Source organism: Petaurus breviceps, unplaced genomic scaffold (assembly GCF_028583685.1).
Source record: "Petaurus breviceps papuanus isolate PSGF00001 unplaced genomic scaffold, PetGlider_PUasm1.0 115, whole genome shotgun sequence".
NCBI classification, from domain to species: Eukaryota; Metazoa; Chordata; class Mammalia; order Diprotodontia; family Petauridae; genus Petaurus; species Petaurus breviceps.
In genome coordinates, this window is record NW_027185612.1 from 6,692,820 (window position 1) to 6,718,820 (window position 26,001).

Here is a 26,001-nt window from a genome sequence, read left to right on the forward strand (position 1 = left end):
TAAGGTGGAACTCCCATTCTCTAGCATGTTGTAGTATGGCTGGATATAGTGTCCTTCAAACTCACTGTGCATATTCCCTTTACTTCTGTTCTTTGTCCCACCAAAAATCCCCTTCTTCTCTCAACATTTCTAAATCTTATCCATTTTTCATAGCTTAGTTCAGATTATACTTTCTTGATATTTAATTCAATTCACTCGTAAATCCCATCTGGTCCTAGTTTGGGGTGGGATGGAGAAAGGAGTTTATTTGGGGTTTGTTCCATTTCTTTTTCTGAGATTGAGTTATTTAAATTCCCTGTTTTCTGTTAATCTGGTCATGTTATTTTTTTACAAATATCCGTCGATTTCATTTAAATTGCTGTCTTTATTGCCATATAATTAATTTCAGTATTACATGAACTGTTTGTAAAAATAGGAAAAGAAATCCTACCTTCTATTATGCAAATAAATAAGTTCCTTCTCTGATACAAATAGGATCTTCATACCTAAGCCAGGCATAATCAAAACAGAGAAAGAAAAGTATGGACAATATCCCTAATGGATATTGACTCAAAATATCTAAATAAGATATTAGCAAAAAGACAACAGCAACATATCAGAAAGATTATACATAGATTATGACTCCTTCATTCAGTCTTCTCTTATTACTTCAACTATCCCTAATATGCAACCCATATAGCATTTGTTTTCTTCATCACACAGTGAAATACCTAATTTTATATACCTTGCATTGTTCCCACATGGGTTCATGCTCATTAGTCTTGAATCACCACATTAGATCATGTATTCCTTAAAGGCAAGAACCAGGCCTTACACTGATTTTTTAAAATAAATTTTATTAACATTTTTTGTTTTAACATCCTTTACCCTCCCAAAGATTTATCCTATATAATAAAGAATTTTTTCAAAGAAAGAGAAAGAAAAGGAAAAAAGAGCAAAGTCAATCAAAACATTAAAAAAAAAGATAATACAGTCTACACTCCCACCTTCCCTGCAAAGTAGTGTATACCAATTCCTCATGCAATCAGTTCTAAGTCTATAGTATGTGTTTAGCACATACATATTGTTGGATTTCTTGATGAGATAGCCAGGCTAAACATTTTTGCTTCCAGAGTCTATCATCTAACTCTTTGCTGCTTCTTTCCCATTTAAAGCTGCCTCCAATTTGAACATTTCACCATGAGCCTCTCTGTTAGAGAGGGACTAAGAAGAAATGGAAATCATTTTAGCTGTTTTGTGAACTGCTGAAATATTGGTGGGGTACATGTGAGAAGAATATGGAGCTGAGGGTCAAAACCATCCTTTTATTATGTTTGGATTATCATAAAGCTCAACCAAAGCTATCGCTGTATGGGCATAAGAATTCTGAAATCGTGCTCCCTGTTAAACACTAAGAATTTGTAAAGCAGCAACTGTAACCTCATGTTCTATACCCTACTGACACATTGGGCAGCTAGAAAGTGCATTGGATAGAGTACTGGGCCAGGATTCAGGAAATCTTGAGTTCAAATTTGACCTCAGATACTTACTCGCTGTGTGACCCTGGGAAAATCACTTAACCTTGTTTGCCTTGATTTCCTCATCTGTAAAAAAAAAGAGCTGGAGGAAGGAAATGGCAAACCAGTCCAGTATCTTTGCCAAGAAAACCGCAAAGGGTCATGAAGAGTTGGATACAACTAAACAACTACTACTTACCCTCAGCATCACAACTAAAATGCGTGAGTACACCCCATTTGGGTCATGGGTTAGTTGCCTCCTTACTACACTTAGGTTTTCCTAAAAATAACAAATTAACTTGATAGCTTTTATTTCTGTAGGATTAAAGGGGCTGATTACTGCCTAAACTCAATTAAACGGTTTTATCAAGGATGGTCCAGATTCATTCTAAAAACAATTTCTAGGGGGTGGCTAGATGGTACAGTGAATAGAGCAGCGGCCCTGGAGTCAAGAAGACCCGAGTTCAAATCTGGCCTCAGACACTTAACATTTACTAGCCATGTGACCTTGGGCAAGTCCCTTAACCCCAATTGCCCTGCCTCCCCCCCTCTAAAAACACAAACAATTTCTTTCTAGAGGACATCTTTTCATATACTGGCAATTTCTATAGGTCAATAGCTATCCCCAAAGGAGTGCTAGAAGCTTAAAAGTTTTAACTTGGCTTTCAAAGATCTTTACAATCTGGTACCACCATCACTTTCTAGATTTACTCTTCCTATTCCCTTCCAGTAAATTTATGCTACAGTTAGACTGGTCTACCCACTGTTCTTCCAAACATACCCTGTGCTCTTTCACATTTCTTCCCTTGCAGATCAATTGATAAACAGACAATTAGACAGAAAGGAAACATTAATTAAGTACTTTCTATGTGCCAGGCACTTTAATAAGCTCTGGGGATAAAAATATAAGCAAAGAATTTGTGTCATTTCCTATGCCTGTAATATCCCTCTCTTTCTTCTTTACTTACTAAATAGTCCTGTCCTTTAAAGCTTTGGTGCCACTGCCTCTCTAAAGGCTTCCCTGATTCTGCCCCTGAGCGATGATTTCCTTATCAAGATCTTTTTTTAATTCTCTAATATACTTATTATGTTATATTGTGTACTCTAGTTCCATATGTTTGGTTCTTCCCTTTACTAAACTGTAAGCTCCATAAGGTCAGATGGAAATCATCATGCCTTATCTAAACTGTGTACTTTGCCCAATATTACAGGTGCTTAATTAATTCTTGATGCATAAATGGAGAAATTTGAGATATTGTACAAGATTAGGGAGGATCTTGAACTTCTTGATATTCCTTAAATCATTTAACATATAAATTGCTGCCAATTTGTAAGGCTAAGCAACATTTGTTTCATATGCCATTTTGTGCCTTGGGTTGTTGGCCCCTGGAGAATCTATTCAGAAAAAAATTTTCTTCCAGTAATGGAAATTCAAGCTAGTGAGTATAAGAGAGGGGATCTCTTTCTATATGACATTGTTTTCTACTTCACCTCTATTGAAATGGAATTACAGTGGTGTATATAATGTATAGTTCAATGGTCTACTGAATGAGGTAAGGGTAGAAGTGGTAGTGAGAACTTTGCCACCATCACCACTCGCAAACCCTCTCTTTCTCCCACCTCATCTGCTGGGTCTGCTTTCTACCCAAGTTCTGGGCTGAATAAAAAGTATAACATATCTTCCACCGAGGAAATTGAATTTATGATAATGTACTTAAAGCAACAGTCTGCCCTCAATTCACATCACCTTTTCCTTTTGTGGGGCTGAATTTGCCTCTGACATTTCTATGCAATTAAAGATCTTTGCTCTCAAAGCATGCACTGTTATTGATATCCGGGGGGGAGAGGGGGGGGGACTGACAGTTGTAGTAGAGGGAGTAGATTTCAACCATGTCACCATTTTGCCCAAATGTCCCTAATGCCAGGGCTAGATTTTGGAAAGGAAATGATGAGTTCAATTTTGACTTTGATGTACCTATAGGACCTTTAGGTAAAGATATCCAATAAGCACAGTTACAAATGTGAAACTGGAGCTTGTGATTAGAGTTAAGGGCTGGAGATACATAGTCTTAGCAGCTGGCTGCATAACGGAGATAAATGAGGTCATAGAAATAGTTGATATTTACAAGAGAAAGGAGTTTGTACAGGAGGCAATAAGAAACCTTTGAAGGATTTTGAGGAGACAAATAAAATGATCAGATTTGTGCAATAGAAGATAAATCTGGCAAGAGTATGAAGGATTTGTTGGTGGGGAGAAGGAGATTGTGGAATAACTGTTAAAAAAGCTACAGGCAGGGGTGGCCAGGTAGCACAGCGAGTAAGAGCACTGGCTCCAGTGTCAGGATGACCTGGAGATCGAATCCTGAGCTCAGACACTTAGCACCCACCCAGAAACACCTGGCCGTGTAACCTTGAGCAAGTTACTTAACCCCAATTGCTTAGGGGCAGCCAGGTGGCTCTGCAAGTAAGAGCACCGGCTCCAGTGTCAGGATGACTTGGGGGTCAGGCACAGATACTTAGCACCACACCCAGAAATAACTGGAGGTGTAACCTTGAGCAAGTTACTTAACCCCGATTGCTTAAAAAAAAAAAGCTACAGGTAATTTCTGACTTCACATCACTGGCTAAGCAGATCTTTTGTTCCATTTGCCTTTTCTTCCCAACACATTTGTAAGAACCTTTGTTAGACCTTGGAGTCCCAAGAAGTGACAAGGAAACTTAATACTACTGAGGCAGTACTTTATATGTATTTTATAGCAAACAAATGAACTCATTAAAATTGATAGACCATTCTACAGGAAAAGTCATTGTGTGACCATTTCTCTGTCCCTCATGGGACTATATGAAATCACTTCATCTCCCGATTGGGCTCAGTTTTACACTGTGTACATGACTCATCACTCCTCCTAGTAGTAAACTCCATAAACCTCTTCTCCTTGAGGGCAAAGATTTGTCTAACTTTTACATTTTCATCCCCAGCACCTAGCATAATGCCTGATACGTAATAGACAAAAAAAAAAATGTTTATTGATTGATTGATAATGGCAGGAACAGCAGCTTATTTGTCATAGATCAGCATCACTCCTAAGTCCCCAGATTGAACATATTAGTTCAATGAATGAGAATGAAAGTAGTACATAACTAAACTGCTTTAGAAAAATTCCATTTCCTCACCCATGAATTCTTCTCATTCTATGGTATTTTGATACCATCTTTTTATGCAAGAATTATGTTTTTGAAAATACCTTCTTCTACCTGTCCTTTGCTCTGATCCAAATTCTCTTCTTCCCTCTGGATCCATTTTTAGTCTTACTTCCTGGGGGAAGCAATCTCTGCTGAATCCTGCCTGACAGAATTCTGAAAGTAGTCATCAGTGGTTCAGGGTCACCCATGAAGGAGGTTATGAGTGGAGTGCCTCCATGATATCTACTAGTTTACATCTTTACCAATGGCTCACATAAAGCCATAAATAGCACAGTTGTCAGGTTTTCTAATGACACAAAAGTTTAAAAATAGCTTACTCAGTGGATGATGGGATCTGAAAAGACTTTATTTGTCAAAATTCACATTTGACCAAATCTAAGATAAACTTTAATAGGGAAAAATCTAATTTAATAGGTATCAAATCTAAGATGAAATTGAATAGGCAGTCTTAAGAGGCCACATGAAGTAGTAGATGAAGGGGGTTGACCAGAGTCAAGAACACCTGGGTTCAAGTCTTGCCCCCTGACATATACTAGCTATGTAATTATGGCAAAAATCACTTCCTCTCAGTCAGAGATAAGTTGCTGATCTGCATCTGCATTGATTAAGGGAATTTTCACACCAGGAGTTCTCGACAAGGGAAGTCACAGGTTTGAACCAAAAACAAAATGTAAATCTTAAAGTCGGGGGGGGGGGGCGGAGAGAGGGTAATCAGTTTCACCAGTTAACAGAGAGGTGTTGTTGGTGGCCGTTTGTCTGAAAAATAAAAGGGGCAGTTTTAGTGAGCTGACTGTTCAGTATGAGCCAAAACTGTCCTACAGTAGCCAGTATAGCTAATGAAATCTTTGGCTGCATCAGAAAAGGTGGTGGCCCTCCTCTAGGAAAAGTTCTAGTATCACTCTCCTCTGCCCTGGCCAGACCACATCTGGAGTGTTAATGGTCATTTAGAATGAATGTCACATTCCAGAGAGGCCAGTGACAGCTGGAAAATGTCCAAAGGACAACAAATACGGTCAATAAATTAATACATCTTTATTGAGTGCCTACTATGCGCCAGAGACAGTCAAAATAAAAAAGAAAGAACCACCTCCTGCTCCCTGGGAATTTGCATTTTATCGAGAGAGTTAACATGTATTTATATGTAGGCTATATGGAGTATACACAATAAGATGTTGATATTAGGTGTTTAGGAAGAAAACTTTCAGTTGAGGGGATCGAGAAAGGTTTTTCGTAGAAGCTGCTCTTTCACCTGAGTCTTGAAAGCAGTGATGGCAACATGACTGGCTTGGATGTATGTTTAATATGATTGTACATGTATAGCCTGTATTGGATTGCTTGCCATCTTGGGGAGGGGCAAAGGGAGGTGAGAGGGAGAAAAAAATTGGAACCCAAAGTCTTATAAAATTGAATGTTGACTCTCTTTGCATGTAATTGGAAAAAAATAAAATAATGTTAAATGGAAGAAAAAAAAGAAAGCAGTAACAAATTGTGTGAGGTTGATTTGAAGAAAGAACATTGCCGGTCATGTAGAAAGCCCAGTGCAGAGGCACCAAGATGGCATCGAAGTGCTTGGGGACTGTCCAACCTGACCAAAGGACCAAAGAATCAGAGAGGTCATGCAGCTGCCTGTGAACTCTAAACACAAAACCAAAACGACCCTCCAGAGAGCTGGTAGAAGTAGCACTCCGACTGCTAGCTCTGAAAAACAAAATAAATTACCAGAGTGCTGCAGCAGCCATAGAACTGCTGTTAACTCTAAGAAGTCCAGAGAGCTCACACAGATTATCACAACCACAGTTAACTCTAAAAATAAAATAAAACAAAAAGACCAAAGACCTAACAGTGGTTATAAGCAGAAAGCTTTCTTTATCTCATTGGAGGAGGGAAACTAGATACATATGTGCTGGGGAGGGGGGGGGCAGTCAAGGGTGGACAAATCTCAGTACTCAGACCAATAGCTGTGTAGCGAGTTGTAGCCCTGACAATAAGGGGTAACAGCAACAAAGAGGCAGTTTTGGTTCATAGCAGAGTTTCATGATCAGAAACAATTCTGGGATTTTGCTATAGCTGAGATCATCCAGAGGGTGAGCGCAAAGGATTGTTATTAAGTCAAGCTCAGGGCACAGCCTGTTTGTTGGACCTTGGCTCAGGAAAACAGGGTGTCTGTCTCCTAATAGTAAAAAGAGGATAGAAAAGAAGGATAGTCTTGGCATGGGGATCCTGACAGGCTGATGAAAAGTCTAGAAATTACATCATATGCAAGTGGGTCAAAGGAACTGGAGGTGTTCAGTTTAGAGGCGAAAAGACCTAAAAAGAATGTGATCACTCTCCTCAAGTATTTGAAAGGCTGTTGTGTGGAAGAGAGATTTGACCTGTTCTTCTTGGCTCCAGAGAATAGAACCAGAAGCCCTGGGTAGAAGCTGAACAGGGGAAGCTTTAAGCTTGATGTAAAGAAAACTCCATAATAATTAGAGCCATCCAAAATGAAATGGGCTGAAAGCAATGAGTTCTTTCACACGAAAGGGCTTCAGGTCGAGGCTGGATGACTTTTGTTAGTTGTACCATTACATATTGTGGGGATTAGGAGTACAGCACCCTCATGATCTGGAAAATCTGCATAAAATTTTTTTGGCCCTCCCTTCTAAGAGAGTATTCTGAATTTTTTTCCTTTTTCTTTTATGGGATGTTTATAATACCTTATTGTAAAATTTGGGTTGATATTGTACAATACTAATATATGCATTTCTGAATTTCTAAACTTTTTCTGTGTCATCTACTGGCCTTCACATGTCACTGCAACTTCTGCAAAATTCCCCAAATGTTCCCACTTAATTTTTAGGCTGACCCATGATATATTGAAATCACAATGGGAAACTTGTGATGTGGAAGGGATAACTACTGTAGAGCGTTTCTTTGTGCAGGGATGAATTTGATTAGAGGCTCTCTGAGGGTCTGTTTTTCTGTGATTTCTTTAAATCGGTGTATGGGTTTTCCAACGGCTTCTGTTGTATCCTGGCCTTCATGGTTGCTGTCAGAGCTTTCTCCTTGGCAAAACTATAAAATCAGCTCTGAATACTATGAAAAACAGGAAATGTTTTTATTTTCTCTTAACAAGCTCTGTAGGCCCTCCAGATAAACTCCTTTGCTCTCAAATATACAGTTCTGAAGGGAAAAAGGGTCTTTTCACACACACATACACACACACACACACATCAGACCTTTTTCATTTTCTCTTTTCTCTCCCATCCCTCAGGGGGAAAAAAAGGAAAAAGGATCAATAAAGGTGTATTTTCCTAACTCATGTTAACTCTCCTTGAAAATCCTTTGGAGTATATGTTTTTTCTGCTTTCTACCTTGGAGCATCTATCCCAGAATCCTGGGAGAATCTTGATGTTCCAACTCTGCCCTTGCCAGCTAACTGTCCATGTTCTACCAGAAGCAACTTTATTAGAAATAGAACAAGAAGGAGATAAAACAAAACCCGACAGGTGGCTTACTATGGCCCCTAGTCTCTACTACGATAAATGATTCCCCTGGGAGTCACAACTGCCAAGTGGGTAGGATTTTGTACTGCTAAAGGACTGGCTGCTTTTGGGAAGGTGGGATGAGGGAGAAAGAGGCTGAGGGTGTGACCATTTGGAAGCATGTTCTCAGGACAGTTGGATTGATGCTATCCTAACTGGACACCCTGACTCCAAACCAAACCCCAATCTTTCCTCACTCTCATTTGTACTCTTTGGGGAATATTGTGCTTTCCTCTTTTTTATAACCAATTCTAATGTTTCTCACTCATTATTTCTTCAAGCACTCCTTCAACAAACATTTTCTAAGTACAATTATAGCATATTTAATGAAGGTATTGCTCAGCATTTGTCTTGGTATGTGAATACCTTTTGTTTCTATCTAGGACAGTGTTTCTAGTCTCCTTCATATCATTGACCATGTCTCTTTAAATTCAGGTTTGCCTAATGTCTCCTTAGATTCCCTTTCTCATTCCTCCTGCAGTACACCACATACACACACACACACACACACACACACACACGCACACATTCATATTGTCTTTGTCTAGGTCTCTATCTGTGTCTGCATGTCTATCTATCTCTCTCCCTTTCTGTCTCTATCTGTCCCTCCCTCTCTCCTTCTGCCTCTTTCTCTCTACCTCTCTCTGCTTTTCTTTCTCTCTTCCCCTGTCTGCCTTCTTCTCTCTCTCCCTCTGTCTAATCTAATATCTCTGTCCCTCCTCCTTCTCTGAACTTCCTCCTCTTTCCCCCCTCTTCTCCTCTCTTTCTTCTTTTCTCTCCTTCCCTTCCCTACTCTTTTTTCCCCTTCCCTTCCTTTTCCCTCCCTTCTTCCTTCCTCCCCTCTCCATTCCCCTCTCTCCTCTGTCTCCTCTCCCCATCCAGGTCCAAGATACTCAAGGATCAACTGTCCATCTTAATCCATAACTCATTCCCAATGAATCTCCCTTGCCTGAACCAGAATAAATCATATGACATCATAATGAAGCTAAGGACATTGTCTTAAGGCAGAATGCAAGGTCAATAACGAGGAGTTAAATAAAGCATCAAGCCCTCTCACCACCAATTTCCCAAGACTCTCAGCTCTGCAGCTGGCTCCTGGGATGCAGGCCTGGTCTCATCTCCTGTCCCTCCTAAATAGGAGCAGCATATTTTGTCCCCCATCCCAGAGAGCTGTGCTTCAGCTGTACTGAGTGACCCTGCTTGCTTGGCACAGGAACCCTCCAGACATTAAGACTGTAGACTGCTCTGAAAATGCTTCTTGTCTGCATGGCCTTCAGACAAACAGGATGCCAGGGCAGCCTGTTCCCAGCCATTATTTCTCCCCCATCTTTCTCCCCCTGCCCTAGGATTCTTTAACCCTATATCTTCTCTTCCCTACCATTCTTACAATATTCCCATCTCCTTTCAGTTTGGGTGTGTGTGCCAGATTCTCCTGATTTATGTGGCCCCAAAGAAAATATGAGACCAGAACCTCCACCCCTTTACAGAGAAATTTGTTATAATAATAATTTGTAGTAATAATGAGTATGTGATAATAATTTAACAATATTATGCATTTATTAAATTTTGTTGTGTGCAGATAGTATGCTAAGAGCTTGAGAAAGAAGGGCAAAAAGTCCCTGCCCTTGAGAAATCCCCCTTCTCCCAGAGACAGTGTATGAACAGCTATGTGCCAATGAGATACACCAAGGGTAAATTAGAAGTAATTTCATAGGGAAGGTGCTAGCATTAAGGGAACCTGGGAAAGGCTTCCTGCAGAAGATGAAAATCTAGGTGAGTTTCCAGGAAGCTTGGGCATCAAGACGGCATGGTGGTTAGGGTGCTGGGCCTCCAGACAGGAAGACTCATCCTCCTGGGTTTAAATCTTGCCTCAGACATTTCCTACCTCTGGGACCCTGGGCAAGTCATTTTGCCTCATTTTCCTCCTCTGTAAAATGAACTGGAGAAGGAAATGGCAAACCACACCAATATCTTTGCCAAGAAAACCCCAAATGAGCAGTAAGACATGACTGAAACAATTAAACAACAGAAGAGAAGCTGAGAGAAGGAGAGAGTATCCTGGGCAATGTGGGAGTGAGGGAGAGAGGAGACAACAAAAAAGTAGAATCTGGAATCAGTGTCTTGTTCAGTGAACACCAAGGAGGCCATTGTCACCAAATCAAAGAGTACGTGAAGGAGAAGGGAAGGATGAAAGGAACAAGTATTCAATCAGTGCCTGTTGTCTGCTAGGCACCATGCAAAGCACTTTACAAATATTTCGTTGATCCTCATAATAACTCTGGGAGGTAAGTTATTTTTATACCTATTTTACAATTGAGGAAACAGAGGTTAAGTGACTTGACCAGGGTCACACAATTAGTAAGTATCTCAAGTCAAATTTGAACCCAGGTCTTCCTGACTAAAAGCCCAATGCTAAATTCATTGCTTTATCTAGCTATCTTTGGAGAAAAGTATAGACAGATTGGAGAAGTAGGAAGGAGCCAAATGATAAAGGGCATTACAAACCAAACAAAGGATTATATATTTGGTCACAGAGGTAACAAGGAGTCACCAGAGTTTATTAAGGGGATGTGACATGGTCCAAACCTATGCTTTGGGAAGATCCCCTTGACAGCTGAGTAGAGGACAGACTTTAAAACAGTGTTGGACTTGTTAGTTTAATGCAGCCCATATTTTTTTCCTCTTCACTTTGGTCATATGAAATATCAAGCACAATTATAAGCAAATTTATCTCTATATCATTATTTCAAATTGGTTATTAGGAAATTTCCGAAGTACATATTGGTCTTAATATAATTATTAAAGCTCAAAAGGATTAATCAGAGGGATAACCACAAGTTTATTATTTTGAAGCAGAGCCCTTGTTATCTGAGACAAAAAAGGACCAGTTGAATTAGAACTCTTCAAATTTCAAGATGCTTCAATTAACTTTAAGAAATATCCAAATTCATTTTAACCTTATTAGTAAATATCAAGGCATCTAAACTTAGCTTAATTTGCCTTTTCTAAAAAGTATAAATGTTCCTTACCTGCTCTCCTGCCTTTCCTGAGCATATTATCTACATGTTTGTGATATCCTTGTGAGTTAGGGCAAGTCTTAGGCAAAACAGTGAGACAGACAACACAACAAATTTTATGAAGGGCCTACTATGTGTAGCCACTTTTTGGTGACTGTGAAAGACACCAAACCTACCCAGAGTGATGTCCTTGCCGATACCATAATGAAATGAAAAAGGCCTATGGCTGCAGTTTTACATTTCACAGCCAAGCACTTTAAACAGAGACAATAAAATGGTTATGATGGCCATAAAAATGTTGTTAATGGGCACAGCTTACACCCTTTTACACACACACCCTCCATAAAAAAGAAAACAGTGGTGAGGTCTTTCCTGGATGGGTTTGTTCACAAGGTATTCATAAGAACTTTATTACTGAGGAGAGAAATATCGATCCATTGATTTCTCTTTAGAACCTCTTACATGCAGATTGGATTGTTGGGGCCAGGAAAATCAGTTAATCAATAAGCATTCATTAAATATCTACTAGATTCTAGGTACAGTACTTTGTCTTGGGGATACATATATAAAAAGTGAGACAATGCCTGCCCTCAGGGACAGAAATATTGTCCATTTAATGTTGTTTGGTTTCCATGATGGTCATTCAGACAAAAAGATATCATAAAAAAACTATTAAAGAAATATTCTGAATGGATGTTTCAAATAAATGGAAACAGACATAGCTTCCTACTCCTAAGCCCCATAGTGTGGGGGTAAGTGGGTACTTAGTGAGGAGGAGGTGGAGAGTGGTTGGCGTGTTTTATCATAAACTATCTCCGGAGTTTTCTCAAGCTGATTCCTTGGTGTGGAGTATTTCCCACCTGTCCCGTCAGCTTTTCCGCTTCCCTCCCCCACCCCATGTTTTTCCCAATCTAGTTCCATGATGATCTTCTCATGCCTTTGTACTTTAAACTCTCAGGTTCAGTTCGGGACATCCTTCCCAGAGCTCTAGGCTGGTTTGAATTTTGAACTCCTAGCTTTGATCTTGACGTGGCTTTATGTTTACAAACTAAATCTAAATTTGGACCCCATGCTCACACCTGCCAGTATTTTCTTTACCTCTAGACCTGTGAATTGCTGCATACCTAATTAAGAAATGACAGAAATAGATTTTTAAAAAGAAGTCTGTAAAGAGGATCTATTTCCTTCTTTTGTTATTTTCTCCCTCAAGGTCACAAACATCTATGTATCTATTTATTGAAAGAATAATCATTACCAACATAGTTTGTCAAGCCACCCTATTAGACCTTGAAATAATATTGTTATACAGCCAGCAAGACCAAGCATAAATATTCCATATTGATTTTTCCAAATAAACAAAAGAAGAACAGCACTGAGGTCAGCCTCAGTTCCCTGTTTTTGGTAGGGGCATCAAAGCCCTCCTTTGCCGAAGAGTAGTATCTTACTAGCTATTGACCTTCATGATACCCTCAGAAGTTAGTGTGTGCCTCTAATTAACCCTGAGAGATATAAATAACAGCTTAGGCAGCTAAATGGCACAGTGGATAGAGTACTAGATCTAGGGTCAGGAAGATCTGAGTTCAAATCTTCCCTCAGATACTTACTCATTCTGTGACCCTCTCACTCTGCCTCAGTTTCCTTAACTTCAGTTAGCCTCAGTTTCTTCATCTGTAAAATAGGGACAGCAATAGCCCCTGCCTCTCAGGGTTGTTGAAAAGATAAAATTATATACTGTTTTATAAAGCAGGAGCTTTAAAACTTAAAACACTATACAAATGCAATTTATTATTTGATTTATATTTTTTATTGTTACTATTATTATGGATAGAAACTAGAATTGTAGGTTTTTTGGCTTAATGAACTCCAATCTGAAGAAAAAAATTACTTGTTTAGGGTCTCACAGTCAACAGGTATCAAGAAGTCGGCCAAGATCCAGGTCTTCCTTGTTTTGGAGCTAGCTCTTACAAGTGGAGAGATCCCTGGGTTTCGAGTTAGGAAGACATGAGCTTAAATTTAGCCTCAGACATTTTCTAGTCATGTGATATAGGCAACTCACTTAACCTCTGTTTCCTCATCTTTAAAATGGACATAATAATAATAACCCTTACCTGCCAAGATTTTTAGGAGAATCAGATTAGATAACATTTGTAAAGTGCTTGGCACAGTGCCTGGCACAAGGGATGCATTATTAAAATGTAAGTTATAATAATAATGTTTGGATGCAACAATCTGGGAAAGAAAATTATGAAGCAAATAGGAGCTTACACTCGATTATATAAGATTGTGTGAAAGTTAAAACCAAAGTGTTCCTCTTTTAAATAATGCATTATTAAGCATCGCCACAACTAATTGATTTTGCTTAGTGTCTATTTACATATAAATTACTTTTTTGTACAATTTCTGGTGCTTTCTTTAATATATGTATGTATGTTTATATTTATGTATCTGAGGAAGGGAAGTTGAATGGTACCTAATGAACTGTTCTGTACCCAAAGAAAATAGATTTATGAATTAACCCTGGCATCCAGGTCTAGAAAGGTCTTTGGAAATTCCTCTAGCCCATCTCATTGTGTCCAGAATCATCCTTAAACAGATAGATCTGATTTTTAACTTTTCCAAACAAGGAAATTCCACAGAGCTTAAAAAAATTGTCAGTGGTATTTACACATTTTCCCACCACCAATAAAATATATTATATACATATATGTATGTATGTATTTAAATAATGTATGTCCCAGGCCAAGCAAAGTGCTTTGCACATAGTAAACACTTTAAAATGCCTTTTGTTTGTTTGAGCTTTTGAGGTTGTTATGTTGATTGATTGATTTTCAAATTTCCATGAAGCTTCTTCGTCCTTTACTTCTCATTCATTTTTCCTCTTATATGATTGTTCTTATATGACTTGTACTTTGTTCTCCTGGCTCTTTATTTTATTTTTTGCTTTGCATTATTTCATAATGTTCATTCTAGATTTCTTTGTATTCCTCTACTTCTTAGTCTTATTTTCATTCTAGTATTCCACTGCGTTAATATACCGCTATTTATTTGACCATTTCTCTATTATTGGACTTTCAGCTGCCTCTAGCATTTTGCAATTACAAATAATGCTACTGCTAAAATCTTTGTACATAAAACTCTCTTTTGTTGTTTTTCTTAACACTTTTATGCTATATTCCCAATGATAAAATTATTGGGCCAAAGAAGAATTACTTTTGTAACTTTTACTACTCACTGCCATATTGTTTTAGAAAAAGATGCCACAAGTTTGCAATTCCACCAGCAATGAATGAGTGTTCCTGTTTCTACACAACCCTCTTGGCATTTATTTTCATTGTTATTAATTTTTTTAAATTTCATGGGTATGATGTACCTCAAAATTGTTTCAATTTGTATCTCCTTATTAGTAATATTGAGCACTCCTTCAAATAATATTTGTTTCTTCCTTTGAAAAATATTCATATAAATCTTTTGATCATTTATCTATTATAAACTGGGAGTTCCCTTTGTGAGTTTTTAAAATATATATTTTAGAAATTAAATTTTCATATGTCATATTTTCCATTAATATCCTTATACAGAGTTTAGTCAAACAAAATCTCTCCTACTCCCCGTCCCACATTTAACAGATGAGGAACCTGATACTCAGAGAAAGAAAGCAATTTATCCAAGGTCATATAGCTGTTTAGTTGTATACCAGACACCAGACCACAAGATCAGTTCACTATATTATCTAAATACTAAATATCTAAATCTCTATCTAAAATATCTTAATACTCTACTTTTTATTCTGTTAATCTGGACTATTTTTTTGTAAATATGCATACATTTCATTTAAGTTTTCAGTTTTATATAAATGAAATAGTTCCTGATAATTTCTTTTTCATTGTTTTCACTAAACTTTTCTCCTTTTAAATAAATGACCCTATACAATCATCAACAGTGGCTGAAGGGATTGGTTGCTGGTACTTCAAAGGGAGATGTGCTAAATAACTAGAAGAACTAATCAATGCTGAAAACCCTTTAATTTGAGGCTTTAAAGTTTGACTGGTGAGACCCAAGGGAACATACAAAGGGGAGGTAGGAAAAACAAGGGAAGGAAATTAGAGCATCATCAATTTCCTTAACAGGAGAAGCAGATGGTACCTCCAGAACTAGGCATTAGGCAACAGCTGCAAAGTGAGGCAGGGAAGGAAGAAAAACAGCCAGAGATGTTGCTAGAGAGCCTTAGGCATGTGAAGGTGTTCAGGCCAAGGCAAGAAGACCCAAAAGTGTTGTGAGAAGCTGCCCTAGAACTTGGCACATCATTACACTGGGTTCTCCAGAGTTCAATGAATGAGGACTCCTGGGTGCATCTTCAGTCCATGCATATGAACAGTTCAAGAGTGCTGAAGGAGGGCCAGGTCATTTAAAGGAAGGTTAGGGGTTGGTTGTCTAAGTCTGTAGTTCTGAATGTGGTGCAGTGATTCACTCAAAGGCTTAAGGATTCAAAACCAAAAAATAGTTTTTAAATTTTTTTTTTTTTTACTTTTAGTTTAAAAAATATATATATATGTCAAATAGCCCCAGGTAAAAGCAGTCTTCAAGGTGACTAAAAGTTGATCAGGCAAGTAAAAGCCACCGGCAAGGAAGTTAAAATAAGTTTTCAGGGACATTATCTGGGGTGTCAGAAGCTCCCTGACAAAGTCCTGAATGCCACTTTTATATTCTTCTGCCTAAAGGGCCCATAGGTGAATCCCCAACCAAGCTACCTGAGGGCAAAGTTAACTCCAACTGCCCCTAATCTACACCATAGCTCCTTTACTCCCAACAGCCCCAAATGGCGTTATAGAAATGTTATAGAAATACTAACTCATACCAGTTTCTTAGCCCACAACAGACTCTTAGGCCTGTGTGTTTTTAGACTTTTCACCTCTCCTGTCACATCCAGGGGGGTTCCAATCAGCCAAGTTTTGGGAAAGGCAGAAGTTCCTAGTCCAGAAGATTCCTTAAAGAGGAAGGGATGTCAGGGAAGACAAAGGGACAAGGGGAAACAGAAAGCATAGATAAGGCATAACAAACCTTATGAAAACTAAGCCTGAAAAAAAAAACAGAATCTTTTTCCACCATGGACTACAAGTAACTGACCAGAAAACTAATTTATCTAAAAAGAATTTGCTTAAGTTAGAAGGTAAAAAATTAGATTGAAAATAAATAATATCAATGGTAATTGTGGCCTATTTTAGCTCTGGAAACTGAATCTTAATAGTCACTGGGGTCTCAGGGAGTCTAAGTCTTGGGGAGCAAATTCCATGAAATGAACCTCACCTGTCTTATAGTCAAGGGTTGCAACAATTATAGAATAAGATTGAATAACACAAACATTTGACTGTGCTTGGTTTTCCCTTTTTGTTGTCCATTCTCCTCCATCCCCCAAGCATGTTTACAGAAAACTTGAAGGAATTTGCACTTCTGCCTCCTCCTTACAACATGTATTTGTTATCTCTGGGCAATTCTAAAGAACATCACATCAACAAATTAAAGATATTTTCAGACACACAAATGACTCAATCACTTATCAAAGCAATAAAGTAATAAATGCATTTAATATTGCAACAAGAATATTACACGTGAGGGTCAATGTCACTCTCTAGTTGTTAGACCTGCTGGCCAAAGCTACACTGTGACTATTTTCTATGCAGCAATGGATGCATTAATTCCCATTAACTCTGAAATTTTTTATGCCTTAGGGACTATTATATAACTATGGTGAAGTGGGCAACAAGTACCAAAGTAGCAGTGAACTGGCTGAACCGAGCCCAGAATGTATCCATCCTCACACTCTGTGATGCCACCACCGGCGTTTGCACAAAGGTAATAAGACTGGTTCAGCGTCGGTCACTTGCCTTGGGCAGCTAGTCAAGTCAAACTTTATCAAAACCATGTACAGAGTCATGCTGACCTATTCTGAATCAGTCAGAAGGTCAGAGTCCCTTCCAAAGGAAAAAGGATCTCTACTGGTTATCCCACCTTGTAAACTGGCTTAAGGGTTGTGTATAATCATGAGGTTTGTATAATAAAAATTTGCAGTCTGAATAGTTCTTAGAACCAGGCTATCACTGCATAAGTAAATCCATGAGAGTCACCAGCAAGGCTAAGAAATTACCATGGGCACTATTAGGCATATGTAGAGAAGGAAAAGGGGTATGTGAAGAAGAGAGAAAATTAAAGTAGGAGCTGTCCATGGCAGAGAATTAATAAAGTAGATCAAGTAAGTGATGTAAGCACCCTGGGTTGACCATCCCTGGACATAGTTTTGGACCTCCCTCTAGTGACACAATTTTTATTATATATCATTGTACAAGTATCTTAACTCTCAAATTAACTGTAAGGTCATTAGTAAAAGTTCTCAGGAGGGATAATGCATTGGGCCATTGGTTATTAGTGAGAAGGCTTTTATTACAAAGATAAATGGGATAATTTAGTAAAAATCAGCAGCCCTGGTCTAACACTGGAACAACTCTCTCAGAAATGGTTAGAACTGAAGGAAACCCTTGTCAATAGCTTCTCTTAGCCATCATTCCTAGGTTCTGCTTCCTCCCTCCAAGAGGATGAATAGCCTTGACAACCGGCTTGAGTGTAAACGACTGGCAAGATACAACACTCTTTCTCCAAATGACCCAGCCCTTTGTAAATATCATTGAGCTTAGTAGTCTTAAACTTGGAGGATGGAAAGGTCTGAAAAGTGACTGTATGCCAAGGATTTCAGAAATGCCAACCACAGGAAAGATAAGGGAGACATTAGGGAGCTAAGGTAAGGAGACATAAGATTATTTTCCTTATTAGGAGAGGATTGTAAGTTGCTTCTAAGAAAAAGAAACCAACTTTGGAAAAGGAAATTGAGTCAATCTGTTTCACAACTGGTACTCAATGTCAGAATCCCAGGTGGGGTAGAGCACCCCATAGGCAATTGCAGAAGAGCCTTTTCATCTCACCCTTGTCATGCCACATGCCATTTGGACTTCTGGGCCTTCTGTTCTTATCTTTTGGCCAAAAAATAACTTAAATAAGATCTTCCAGATACCTGAGTCTGTCCCTCATATTATGTTTCCAGATTTAGGAAAAAGAATCAGGTCAGAAGAATCAAGTTTAGATGTAGTCCCTCTTGTCACTAGAAGGCCCCCCTGGGGTTTCTAATAGTCAAATTAGTGTCAGAAACAAACCTTTGAGCTTTGTTAATGATGTTGTCTCATGCCCTTGTAGGTGCATCTATTTGGATATCTGATGTATTTGTTCAGATGTTTTTTCAGGTCATCTTCCAAAATGTCTCTTCTTCCTACCCCTAAAGGTGTTAGAAGTTGGGACCTCTGAGTACAAATGCTGGGACATATGAAGTACAGATTGGGCTGAAGGCTTCCCATATAGGCTATTTTGTTCATTACTAAAATGACACCATTTTATAGTTGCCTTAAAGGAAAAGGAATGGATTTCTGAGCAAGTCTGCAAAATGATGCATGTCAGATGGTGAAAGGCCACCTCTGTGGAAGCAGCGGGTTTCTCTTTGTTGCTAGGCTAGGAGACAGACCTCCCAGCACAATGATACATGTATTTAGCCCAGAGCCACAAAGGAGGAGAAAGAGGCTGCCCTGGGCTTACCTGCTCCCCTTGCATGGCTCAGCGATTCTTCTGTCCTTGTGCAGCCACTATGTAGATGCAGGCAAATTGCTTTCTGCCTTGAAAAGAACAGATACAATACATGTAAAAATCCCTTTTCTAATTCTCTTATTTTATTTCAGAAACATGAGGATGAAAGTGAAGCTTGGCTACACAGACAGGTAACTATCTCTGTACTATACACCATTTTTACTACAAAATCAAGATATTAGGAACCATTCACCCCCCAGAGACTGATATTGCCTAAGCGATTGTTATAAGAGGCCAAAGCCATCATATCATGGGTATAGAGTTAGAATGGGCCTTAAAGGTTGTCTAGTCCAATCCCTTCATTTAACAGGTGAGGAAAGTGAGGCTCAGATTGTGACTTGCCCAAGTTCACAAAGGTAAGAGCCAAGATTTGAACCCAGGCCCTCAGACTCTAAGCTCCCTGGCTATAAGTTGGTTGAGCTCTAATGAGCTGAAGTGATTTGCTCAAGGTCTTAGGAATATTGTCTGAGCTACAACTTGCAATTTCTAATACATTGCACTGATAGATCTATAGAAACTTACCAAATGTGGACCAAAATAGCAGAAAATTTCTGAAGTATGAAGGCTCTTTGCAACTTTTTCATGGATGAGATTTCTTTTCTCTCCCCCATGCATCAAACTCTTCCATATACCATGTACCATATTCCTCAAAAGGGTAAAGAGATGGATAGATGAGGAAGCTGTTCCATGAGCACCCCCTCATCTGTCCATCTCTAACTCAGAAATAATTTGAGACAGCAGTGTAAACTAACAGAGATCATGGGCCTTTAATGTTTAGGAAATAAAGTGTAACCTAAAAGAAATAAAACACAGGGGGAAATGAGGTCATTTACTTCTTTGGGGTTTTTTTCTCTAAGATCATTCTGTGGACTTGATTAGGTCATACCAACTGACTCATAATTCAGTATATAATCTTCAAGGACCTCTGATTGCATCAGCGTGTATATTCCTTTGACTGACACAGATCAATTCCCTTCCATTCCTTAGTAAACAGTTTAATGAGTTGTAGGTAAAAAAAAAAAATTCTCTCCTTGTGAATTATCCTTCCCCGTGATGATCCACTCTTAACTCTGCTAATCTGAGCTGAACTAAGATGCAGAGTCTGTTGTTAAGCTTGAACTCCCAGCCTTCCTGTTCATTTAACATTTATTAAATACTTGCTAGATAATATTATTACCCCCATTTTACAAATGAGGGAACTGAGGCAAACAGAAGTTAAGTGACTTGCTCAGGGTCATACAACTGAGTTACCTGAGGTCAGATTTGCTCTAAGGTCTTCCTAACTCCTGGCCAAGCCCTCTATCCATTATCCCACCTAACTTCCTAGGTAGAGATAAAACATGTACACATATAAGCAAAACGAGATTTTAGAAGTACTCACAACTTGGGAGGGAAGGGGAGGTAGAGCAAAGGATGGAGAAGAAGGGAAAAGGGAAGAAAGGAGATAAGCATTATTAAGCACCTATTAAGGGACAAAGCACTCTGCTAAGTGTTTTGCAAATATCTTATTCAGTCATCACAAAAACAACCCTGAGAGGTGGGTGCTATAGTTGGCCCCATTTTACAGTGGAGGAAACTGAGGCATATAAAAGTTAAATGACTTGCTAAGGATCACATAGCCAGGAAATATCTGAGGTTACATTTGAATGAAGTCTCTTGACTCCAGAATTAGCACTCTGCACTGTACCACCTATCTGCTTAAGTAGATGTCTAACATGTATACATGTAAGTAAATAAAAGGTAATTTAAAAAGCACTGACAGCTGGGAAGGGAGCAGATCAGGAAGACTTGACAGAAGAGTTAGCAATTGAGCTGACGCTTGAAGGAAGATAAGGATTCAGAAAAGAAGAATTGATGAGAGAATGCATTCTAGGCATAGAGGGAGGTCTCATGAGTAAGAACCCTCCAGAGTTAGGAGAAAGGATTTTGGGAACAGGAAAGAAGTGTTGAAGGTACTTGATTTAACCCTTCTTCACAGTGAACCCCTTTGTTTTAGAGGTGAGGACACTGAGACCAGGCGATATTGGGTGGCTTGCTAGCTAATGACAACTGTAGTGTTAAGACTCCCAGACCTGAGTTATCAGTTTGGTTTTTTTAAAATTGAGAAACCTTATGATAGACTCTCCAGCCAACACACTAGGACCTACACATATTTCTGGAAAGTTTATCTGGCTGGTCTCCAAGTCCATTATGGTAGGCTTCCGAAAGGGAGGAGAAGGAACATATCTGATTGACACTTATATATCCTTATCAATAGGGAGGGAAGCAAAATGAGCAGCCATCCAGAAACTCATCAGAAACTTGTATGTCAGCCATTCACACAGCAGTCGCCCTCCCCTTTTCAAGTCCCATTGGCAGTCATAACTCTTAAGAAAGATTAAAACAATTTCTTATAAAGGTTGGAGAGCTCTGCTTCAACGCTATTCTGCTCAAAACCAAGCTCAGTTTTTTGTTTTTGTCATTTGGTATACATTTCAAGACCTGTCATTTTGTTTTAGTATCTCATTATCTTTGTCTTTTTTGTCAGAAATTTTTTTTTTAAGCAATCGGGGTTAAGTAGCTCAAGGTTACATGGCCAGTTATTTCTGGGTGTGGTGCTGAGTATCTAAGCCCGGATTTGATCCAGGTCATCCCGACACTGGAGCTGGTGCTCTTACTCACTGAGCCACCTGGCCGCTCCTAAGCAATTGGGGTTAAGTAACTTGCTCAAGGTTACACGTCCAGGTGTTTCTGGGTGGGTGCAAAGTGTCTGAGCCTGGGATTCGATCTCCCGGTCATCCTGACACTGGAGCCAGTGCTCTTACTTGCTGTGCTACCTGGCCGCCCCTTTGTCAGAAATTTTAAGTGTTCTAAAAAGAAACTTTCTTGTTATTGTTGTTTGCTTCTCTTTCTGAGATTGAGTCTCCTTTCTCACCTAGGCTAGAAATGCAGCATCACTCATAGGTTCAATCCTGCTAGTATTTGGTGGGGAATATACATATAAACATTAATACATGCATATATTCATACATGTGTGCATGTATGCATACATACATATATTCATGCATTCATACATGCACATAAAATCTAACCTTTTTCCTTGGCTTGCTTAGAAACAAGTTGTCATTTCTTACTGTGCAAGATCACTAGCAAGTTACTGAAAAAATAAATTAATCTACTTTTTTTCTGGTTCATAAGATCACAGATATGATATGCAGAGAATCTTATCGAGCCTCTAGTTCAATCTCCTCATTTTACAAATAAGAAAACTGAGGCCCACAGAGGTGAGAAACTTGTAAAAAAAAAAAAAAGAAGAGCAAAGTTAGGTTTTAAACCCAGGTCTCCTGACTCCAAATTCAACATTTTTTTTCTATTATACCTTATTTAATCTTGTATATTTACATCACAGAGGTAAACTTATTCTCCATCAAAATAAGATTAACCTATGGTTATAAGAAAATACTTCCTGAATTATTTATTTACAATTTTTTACAGGGAAGATTGTTTTTTTGCCCAAAATCCATTTTTTCTATCTAAAAGGATATTGCCATTCCCAACTCCTAACTGGATAATGGAAGTATGTTTTGAATGCCAAATTAATTGTTGATTTTTTCCAGTCCCTCACATTTCAATTCTTTATTTCCAACCAAAATAAAATATAAAAACAAGTGTTTGCAGACTAGAGCTTTCAGTTTGTCTTCTGTGTTCATGAAAATTAAATGCCATTTTCATCAAGTTACCTTATGTATTTAGCACATCTTATATACACATGTTCATTTGCTGCAGAGAAATGAATTGGCCACTAGCCAGTTGACGTTGCTTTTTCCCACATGGTCTCATTCCTGTTCACTCAGACCTCTAGAATCAGATGTTCAACTAATTGGTATTCACCAATGGTAACTTACAAAGTCAAGCTTCACAGAAGCTAAAAAGTTTCTTTCACCAAGCCAAGAGAGCAAATCAGCAGCAGAGAAATGGGCTACTAATTTGGGGGGGGGGGTGCCATGCAATCGAAGTTGCCACAGTTTAGCCATTCACTTTGAATTTGCCATTTTATCATTTCCCTCCAGGAGAAAAACAAACAAACATGAGTTCTGAGCTTTTGAAGAAAAGGGACAGTAGATACAGGAAAGAAACATGATTCAAATAACAAGTCTTTTTTTTTTTAAACCTCTGATTCTTTTCCCAAGGATAAAAAGAGGGATGATAAGGACAATTAATCCCTTGAGTCCTTGAGCAAATCTATTTTGCATCTGACTTAAGACAATATCTTTCTTTCTCCCCCTTTTTCTCCATTTCTGAGTATATTTCTGGGTAAGACAACTAAGCATTTTATAGACATAGATGGGAGTGACCATAGAAATTATATAGGTCAACCCACCCTCTTTTTACACATGAAAAAACTGATACCCAGAGACTTGACTAAGGTGACACACCTCATTTGTAAAGTAGCTGTGATCAGCAGCCTCCTCAGGGTCACAACTGCTGTGACACAGAGATTGGAAAAATAGAAAATAGACAGTGTGGCACAGTAGAAAGAACACGAAATTTAGGTTAGAGGACCTGGGTCCAAATTCCAACTTTGCTACTCTCTGGCTAAGTCATTTGGTTATTCTGGGCTTTAGTTTCCTCAATGGTTTAAAAAAAGAAGAGAGAGAGGTTTAGATTAGGTCACTCCTAATGTCCTTCAGAGTTCTGAATCTATTATTCTGTGTTAAAATTGACATTTAGACCAATCTAGGCTTGTGATTTTCCCAGGACAGTACAACTGGGCAGACTTTGTCATATGCCTTGGGATATTGGAGGGATAGCACCATGCTTTGTAAGGGGCCAGGCTAATGCTATCTCTGGTGAACCTAGCAAACACAATATAATTATTCCTTTTTCTTTATAAACAGTTTCTAAATTGAGGAATAAAGCTAGCTCACATTCATATAATGCCTTCAGATTGGCAAAGTTATATTAAGTGTGTATATGTTGTATATATACATACATACACATACATTAAGTTTTATCATATATGTGTATGTGTGTATGTATGCATATACATACATATACATGTTTATATATATGTATACACATACAAAGTTGTGTGTGTGTTCTGGGCAGCTAGGTGGCACAATAGATTGAGTACCAGGCCTGGAGTCCAGAGGACTCATCTTCCTGAGTTCAAATCTAGCCTCAGATATTATCTGTGTGACCCTAGGTAAGTCACTTAACCCATGGCAAACCATTCTAGTATCTTTGCCAAGAAAACCCCAAATGGGACCATGAAGAATCAGACACAGATGAAAAATGACTCAACCAACCCAACAACAACAACAAATCCTACATTATCCCATTTACCCTTCACATTGGCCCTGGGATGTTGGTGTTATTATGCTCTTCATTTTGCAGATGTTGAAGTTGAATCTCACAAAGGGTAAGTGGCTTGCCTGGGGTTCTATCACATGAAGAGTCTGTGGCCAGATTTGAACACAGGTCTTCCTGACTCCAAGTCCAGTCCTTTGTCTCCCATTCCGTGCTCCCTCCAGAAGGCCTTTACGGTGGACCTCACTTGTACTGTACCCCCTGAGGTTTCTGTTACCACTCCTGCTCCCCCCACCCGGAGTAAGCTGTCCAGTCCAATGAGAAGAGCACTGGCTTTGTAGACAGAGGCCTTTGTTCCCATACCTGCTCTGACTCTTACTGTCAGTGTGATCATGTGCAAGACACTTAACCAGTCTGGGTCCCAGTTTCTACATTTGTGAAATGAAGGCGCTGGACTAGATAGCCTGGGAGATACATTCCAACTCTCAGTCTATGACTCTGTGATCCTACGATTTATAAATGGTCCTAACACACATTAAAAGCAAAGGCCTCAGTGTTTGTTCTTACCTGTGTGTTGGGCCTTCCTTGAAGCTGGTCCCTCTCTCGTTCGAGATATTACTAAATATGAATCTAGTTAGCATTAGGAGAATGTGGGGAGGGGGGCATCTTTTCCCTCTTTCTGTTGCTTCAAGGTAAAATGTGCTGCCTTGCTCATCCGGGTATTTGCCTCCTACAGAACGAAGAGCCCATCTTCTCCAAAGACGGCCGAAAGTTTTTCTTTGTCAGAGCCATTCCCCAGGGAGGACGAGGAAAGTTCTACCATATTGGCATGGCCTCTTCCCAGGTAACAATGCGGTGTTGACTGGAAATGAAAAAGGGGACTTGAATCACTTAGTTCCTTTGGGAAATGCCATCATTTCATACCCAAGGTTCCTTAGAAGATGAAACAAGGCCATTGTACTGGACATCCCATGTCTAAAAGGAATAATGGGTATGAGAGTTTCCCTTAAAATGTCTTCTTATGTGAAACTCATGTAAAATTCTAGAATAATTTGCAAAAATAATAGGACTGAAGTTTTTCTTTTTAAAAATTTTCATTCAGTGAGTTCCATATGTAATTCAACAAACTCATAAATTTGCATCCATTCTATATTTGTTGAGGTCACATATGTTTTCTTCCCCTTTTTCATCTCTTAGGGTCATCTCCTACAAATACCCCCTCCCTCCTTCTGTCAAATCCCTAAAGGTTTGTTAGGTTTGGGGGATTTTCTTCCGGACTCACTCTCTTTTGAAGCAGCCTTAAGATTTACAAAGCACTTTAAAAACATTATCTCAGTTGATCCTCCTAATAAATCTTATGAGACCCTACTATCCCCATTTCACAGATGAGGAAACCAAGATTCTAAAAGGATCAATGACTTGTCCAAGGTCACACCGCCAGTAAGTATCAGTAGTGGGATTCATACCCAAATCTCTCTTGACTTCAAATCTAGTGACCCTTCCACCCCCAGCGCTGCCTGTGTAAGACTCACTTGGTGGTTCTCTGAGATCTACTCACATCCGTCCTCTTTCTATCATACCTCATTATCAATTTAAGCCAAACACAGATTGGTTTGGGGTTTTTTTATGTTCAGTTCTTCGAAACTCTCCATGCCTGGTGCCTGAAAGTGATGATACAACAGGTGGAACAGCAATGAGAGAACTTCAGTACATTTGATAGATAGGTAGGTGGATAGATGGATGGATGGATGGATGGATGGATGGATGGATGGATGGATGGATGGATGGATG

General features: G+C 38.9%; 1 protein-coding gene across 1 annotated transcript in view; it reads left to right on the forward strand.

Moving 5' to 3' along the window:
* DPP6 (dipeptidyl peptidase like 6) overlaps window positions 1-26,001 on the forward strand; it is a 990,703-nt gene that overhangs the window by 821,245 nt on the left and 143,457 nt on the right. Inside the window, exons 11-13 of the mRNA XM_069084788.1 lie at window positions 16,968-17,091; window positions 19,014-19,052; window positions 24,947-25,054. Coding sequence (XP_068940889.1) covers window positions 16,968-17,091; window positions 19,014-19,052; window positions 24,947-25,054 — 271 coding nt within the window. The remainder of the gene's footprint in view (window positions 1-16,967; window positions 17,092-19,013; window positions 19,053-24,946; window positions 25,055-26,001) is intronic.